Source organism: Asparagus officinalis, chromosome 3 (assembly GCF_001876935.1).
Source record: "Asparagus officinalis chromosome 3, Aspof.V1, whole genome shotgun sequence".
Classification (NCBI taxonomy): Eukaryota; Viridiplantae; Streptophyta; class Magnoliopsida; order Asparagales; family Asparagaceae; genus Asparagus; species Asparagus officinalis.
The window spans coordinates 56030430-56037200 of record NC_033796.1 but is presented as its reverse complement, the minus strand read 5'-3'; the positions used below and the strand labels follow the sequence as shown (position 1 = coordinate 56037200).

The 6771-nt window shown below is 35.9% G+C and overlaps 1 protein-coding gene across 4 annotated transcripts; it reads left to right on the top strand.

The window, feature by feature from the left end:
* Positions 3100 to 5804, top strand: LOC109832296 (nudix hydrolase 26, chloroplastic-like). Of its 4 annotated transcripts, XM_020399718.1 has the most exons (5): positions 3100 to 3119; positions 3233 to 3325; positions 3568 to 3643; positions 5308 to 5460; positions 5546 to 5804. In XM_020399718.1, exons 2-5 carry the CDS (start codon positions 3321 to 3323, stop codon positions 5579 to 5581), a joined length of 270 nt encoding a protein of 89 aa, XP_020255307.1. In that variant the 5' UTR covers positions 3100 to 3119; positions 3233 to 3320; the 3' UTR covers positions 5582 to 5804. The 4 variants fall into 4 exon arrangements, 2 of the variants coding, with proteins under 2 accessions (XP_020255307.1, XP_020255306.1); XR_002244689.1 differs by lacking the exon at positions 3568 to 3643 and adding an exon at positions 4577 to 4678 and having other exon boundaries at positions 5308 to 5804; XM_020399717.1 differs by lacking the exon at positions 3568 to 3643 and having other exon boundaries at positions 3106 to 3119.

Genomic DNA, 6771 nt, shown 5'->3' with positions numbered 1-6771 from the left:
CGCCTGGACCTCAGAGTTTGGGTTGGCCTCTGGACTTTTTGTGGTCGATCGCGACATGGGCTCGGCGGTCGACCGTGTAGCGGGTATTGGCCTGTGTTGTTTTCCAGACCCGCTTCGTTGTGGGTTGCTATATAACCCTAAACCACGTTTTTAGGGTGTGTGCAAGGCAGAATTTGAGCAGTCATTGAGAGGGTTTATTGTTTTCTTTGAGAGAGGATTTTGGAGGGATCTAGAGAGCTTGTTTTGAGGGTTTTTGGTAAGATTTGTAACCCTATTTGTATTCTCTTGATTTCTAATAGTATAAACTCTCCCCTCTTGCCCCGTGGACGTAGGCAATTTGCCGAACCACGTTAAAATAGTTTGTTTATGTTAGTGCTATAGTTTTAGATAGTTTAACCTTCTTGATCGGCGTTTGTGTTTGTTCTCGGCAAATTCCCAACACCAGGTAGTATGTTTATTTGGTTATTATTTATGATTAAGAAATGAGCTTCTCCAAAGCTTTGAGATGATAAGAGGAAGCTCCCCAGTCCAGTCCACAGCAGGAGGCATCAGGTCTGCAAAATTGGGAGACACAATGATGTGACTGAAGACTTGTGATCCACTAGTGTTTGTTCTTTTAGGACCTGTTTGTTTACCGCTGGAAACCAAAACCAAAAAAAAAAAAAAAGAGAAAAAGGCAAAAAACAGCTCTGACACTTGAAGCAAGTGGGCAGATTTCTTAAAAGGGTTTTCTGTTCCTTAGTTTGGGTGGGCTTTGAAATGGGCTTTTTGATTTATCAAAACATCAGTCGTCGTCACCATTTTTAGGAAGCCCAATTCTGAGCTGAACGCTCGGAAATGAGTGGCATAGTTAATTTTTGTGATTAAAAAAAAATTTGCGAGAGGATGCGTATAAGTTTCCAGTGGCAATTATTATGGTCACCGCCTCTTCTCTCTCGTTCCCGCCTATACTTCTTAGCGCTCCAAAACCCTAGCTTGATTCCCACTGATATTCTCTGAAATTGGATCTGTCGTATTATTTGGTTCGATTTGAAGGGATTTCAAATCTTTGTGCTTCTACAGTCGATCTGTCTTTCTTGCTTTAGATCTTGCTTTAGATAATGCTGATCTTTATTAATCTGCTAGTGGAAGGCATATTCTCTGATTTCTTCATACTTATTATTATTATTTTTTGGATCTTGATGTTCGATATGTCTTCTCTTACTGTATTTTAGTGATTTAAGTATGAAAGAATAAATTTTTATTAAAAAAAATGGGAGATGCATCAATATTTTGTACTGCATGCTCACTATTGCACTATGATTTGCTTTGTATTATTATTCATTTCATAGTGTAAAAGGAGACTAAAGTGCTTTGTATTGTAGTGCATGTTTATTATCTCATACCGTATTATTCAATATTTTGTACTACATGTTTAGAGCTGCATATTAATTAGTATATTACTTTGTTTGCACTAATCAGAGATAACTAAAATGTGCATAAAATGTAGAGTTTTTAATTACTTGCTGATTATTTTTTATCATTGGTGCCTTTATATTTGTTGATGTTGTGTGATATTTTTGTTCACAAAGGACTCTTTAATAAAAGCTTAGACAAAACAAAATGTTAATTTGGCTATTATTATTATTATGAATAATACATTTTTTCAAAATTTTGGATATTGTTGATGGATTCTACGGAAGAAGAATTTGTTAGGAGGATCTATTGTAAGACCTCTATGTAATTATATTAGTAATTACAGTGATGAGGAGATTATGAGCGAGATGCAAGCATATTCCTCTACGCTCAAGAGAGTTGCAAATAATATAAGTAATAGAAATGCACTCACGGATTGTATAACTCATGGTTATATTGATAGCTGTAGAGGATATGTACGATTGCGAACTTATGCTTTTAAAAGCTTGCAAGAATAATGAGAAGGACAGGTCTATTGAAAGACTCAAGGCGTGTCAATGTTGAAGAACAACTTGCTATGTTCTTAAATCTTTTGGACCATAAAACGGAGAATAGAATTGTGCGGTCTAATTTTGTTAGATCCGGTGAAACAGTTAGTAGGTACCTCAACAAGATGTTAGGAGTTGCCATCTACACAGTGATTTCATGAAACAAGCACCTAGTGAAGTCCCTCTAGAAATTACATACAATCCCCTATACTATCCCTAGTTTAAGATATAATTGATTAATTAGTTCATAATTATTTTATATGTATGGTATTGTTACTTGTCTTCTAGGACTGTATAGGGATGATAGATGGTACGCATGTTGACGCCATGCAACCCACTTCACTTGTTGCGCAATTTAGAGGCCACAAAGTGATTACACAAAATATTTTAGCCGCTTACGCTCCTAATAAATTATTTACCTATGTGTTGGCTGGGTGGGAAGTATCAGCTAACGACTATAGAATTCTTTAAGATGTCCTTTCTAAGCCTTCACCCCATGGTTTAATAGTTTATGATGGTAAATAAAACTTAACACCACTTGTTTGGTTCATGGCATGTTAATTGGTCATAAAATAATTTTAAATTTTTTTTGCATATAAATTGTAGGAAAATATTACTTTTGTGATGCGGGATATACTATCATGCACAGCTTTATTTCCCCTTATTGTGGAGTGTGTTATCATTTGAAAGAGTATACGGGAGGACACCTAATTAATTGAAGAAAACTATTTAACATAAGGCACTTATCCGTCTGGTCAAAGACAGAATCTGCATTTGGAATATTAAAAAACAGATTTAAAATTCTAAGTGCTAAGCCTCAATTTCATTCCGTTCACAAGTGGATATTGTTTTGGCTTGTACTGTTTTGCATAACTTTATTGCAACAGTTGATCCAGGTGATGAAATATTAAATGAAGATTTTTCCACTGAGGAAGATGATGATGAAATAGTTGAGGAGCACTAGTAGGAAAATAGGTTTTGCTGACGGCAACATCACTGACGGGACAATGCCGTCAGCGATGTTTATATCGCTGACGGGATTAACCGTCAGAAATGTTGCCGTCACAAATTTTTCGATACCGTCAGCGATGTAAACATCGCTGACGGGATATGAACATCGCTGACGGGTGACGGGATGTTGTTGCAAAACCCCCTCGCGCATGGCAAATGCCTCAGGTGATTGTGATTTCTCTAGGTGTCTGTACAAAATATTTTTATATACGATTAATCTTAAGAAAAGAATTAAAATTACCAATTTTATGTTTTTTTTGTGTGTATCTATTATCCAGGGCGGTGTAGATGAAGGGGAGGATCCAAGAGGTGCTGCAATTAGAGAATTGAGAGAAGAGACTGGAGTCACATCCGTCGAGATTCTTGATGAGGTTTGTTTGCTTGTAAATTAATCACAGATCGATAGAAAATGTAAACTATTATTATCATTGTTGTTGTTGTTGGATTCATGTAGTATCCTGTACTCAGTCATGTTTTCGGGGAAATGTGACAATGTGATTTGCTGCCAATTTTCTAAAGATAATAGAAAGGAACAGTGTGCCCATGGGATCAAGAATACTTATTTCTTTTTTTTAGATATATAATTGTAAGTATCTCATAATGCTTATCTCAGGCCTCATGGTCAAGTTCCGTTAAAAGAGATGAAAACAGACTGGCATGCTTGTCTTGACAACAAAATGGGATTCAAGGTGCGACTTTGACTTTTATATTATGTTAACAACTTTGTAGGTGTTGTTTTTTCTTTGTATCAGGGTTTGACAGATTATACTCTTGAGGGTCACATTTAGTTTGTATATAAAGTAAATGATCAGTGCAGTAAGTTCTCACTTGCAGAACTTCTAACATATGGTCTATCTTCCCTGGCTTCTGTGTGTGTGTGTGTGTTTGATGTTTTTTTTTTTTCTTTTTTTGGCGGATGGGGGGGGGGGCGGTTTTGGGCAGTTAGACGACTAGCGCACGAAGTTTTATTGTCATCTCGATATCATGCGATTCTGTTGGTTCATTGTCATTGATAGGATTCAACACTAATTAAGTAAATTCTTCTTAGGTGTCTGGTATCATCAATAACAAAGATATTATCAATGAAGTTGAAAATTATCTACTACCAAAGTATCAGAGCTCTAGACAATCATTAAAACTAAGGACATACACATGAAGCATAAAATCAGAAATCCTATTGTTATGTTCAAGCCAGAATTGTCATGCTCATACAAGGTATTTCCATTTTATAAGATGAGCTTGTCATGTTATTTCTGACAGTCTGATATTCTCTTATCACGAATGAAAAATTGGAGAATTTCTTTTCTCTCATTTGATCTTCCATTATGAATGTTGACCTCCATCATGGAGTTCAAGTAATTTTACGGTCGCAATTGTTTTAATTGTGTCATTTGTAAAACGCTAAAATGAAAAGCTCCTTTTCCTTGACAAGCGTACCTTCTCCAGTCTCTGCTATCTGTAAAAAAATTGAAGACAAATGGAATTTCCCAGAAGTTCCTATGGAAGAAGACTAAAAGGTGAAAACTGCTTATGGAGGCAACTAGTTTAGTTCCATGTATCTTTTTGTTTCAGGAGCTTGTGATGTATTTACATGCCCTGAAATTATTTCTTTTTGTCTACAGTGAGTTATAAGCCCCCTCAAAAGTCTATGAGGATAAGGAGTTCAAGTCACTAATTTGGTTGGCTACTCTGCAACAAGAAGAGACCAGACACAGTACAATTTAGTTAAGTGCATATATTCCTCTGTGACATTGTTTCTTGAGCACACAAACTTCATTAATAATATCATTGTTTACAGATCAAAATGTAGGATGATAGTGTAAGATGTTTAGGATAGCAATTGAGGCTGAATAAAAAAATTAAGATGGACAAGTCTCTATATACTAAAAATAGGATAAGTAATAAGTACCTCTGTGAGAAATCAACGATAGCTTGATTTAAGAACAAAATGAGGAGAATTGATTAAGATAGTCAGGAGACATGTACAACGATGATAAATGAATATGCTAATTAGAAGCAATAGCATAACAGGCTTGATACAGCTACAAAAACTGCATCACGCATAAACAAACATGGGTTAGACAGCGACCAGATGGATATGGTTATTGCTAATTTCCTCATATAATGTGCATTTATACCTTTCCTTGTGTACATATACTTGAGTTCATTTGCTTGCATATGCATGACACAATAAAAATACTTCGATATACTTGTCCTGAAACTTTTGGTTTATGGTGGCAGGCTTGTCACGTGTTATTGGTAGATAATTCAGAAGAGATATATGATGGATGCATAATTAGCGTCCACATACACAGTACAATTTAGTTAATTGAATTTCGTTTGTGTTTTGTAGAATCTTGGTCCAACTGAACCTCCTTTACTTGTGACTCTCAATCCTCCCTGTACTCCTAGGCATACTAAACTTAAATGGAGGACACGCCATCCTGTTCCTTCAGTGGCAGCATCAAAAGCTTCACTTGAGCTTGAAAAAAATTCAGGGCAAAAGATGAGTAAATTCATGTAATCCCAATAAAACATTGTGAAACTATAGTACTTTCACCTAATGTATGGTTTTTGCTTAAACTGTGCAGGTTGCTAGAAGGAGGAGGTACAAGTTTTGTTTTTGAAGGAATCAACACGAAAAGTCACATGGAATCCATCTTGAAAGTTCACACTCCTTTGTTCTACTGGAAGGTTTTCCCCCCTTTCTGTAATTTTTTTAAGTGACTTCTTGTATAAGTCCTCAATCATTTGGCATAAATCAGCAACAATTATGAATTTGCATCTGATATTAGTGTGGCAACTTACTAGCACTCGTCATGTTTACAGATTGCTACACAAGCTGATTTAGGACTTGCAGATGCATATGTAAATGGATACTTTTTGTACAATTAATGCTTATTACTGACAGCGGCCCGTCAGGGATGTTTCTTCCCTGACGGGACTTTTTCTGACGACGTATCCTTGACGGGACGCCGTCAAGGATACATATCCCTGACGGGAAATTTGACATCCCTGACGGGAAAGCCCGTCAAGGATGCCCATTTTTCTACTAGTGGAGGTTGGTGAGAATGTAGTTGATTACTCTCAGAACATGACGTAGTGTAAACAAACTCAAACAAGGAATGAATGGAAGTAATGTAGGAATCAAATTGCTTGAGAGATGTGGGTAGATTATTGTCACGATCATCAATATGGCAACACTACTGAGACTGGTCTTTGATGAAGTCTTCACTATAATTTTTGTGTTGTTTGCAACTTTCTACTACCTAAGTCATTAGAAACATTTTTGTAATTTGGTACTCTCTAGGAAGATTGCTTCTTTTCTGTAATATAATAATCTCTAGGAACCTCTCCGATTTGCTTGTAATTTTCTAGGACCTTGCTTATTTGCTTGTGTTGATACCATCTATTATATTTGGTCGTTTTAGATATTTTCTAGGTTACAGCTATATGTAACTTTTTACTACATTGGTAGCTAATGCTTTGTGATTTAATCTAGCATGCTTACATTTATATATGAAATTGAATGTTATTTGTTTTAAGCTTTACTGTGATCATAAATCTGTTTAGGTATGTTAGAAAAGATTAACCTTCGTACAACTGGTAACCATACCCACTCATGTCTACAAGTGATCTAACTGGCCTTTCTGTAGCTTCCCCCGTTTTCTATCCAAGCATTCAGCAACCATATATTTGGTTGATTACATGGTACATTGTTTTGCTACTTGGTGGTTATCTGTGTTGTTTTTTACACTTCGTTGATTTTTCATGTAATGGGTGGTTATCTATATATTAGTGATGCTTTCACATTGAT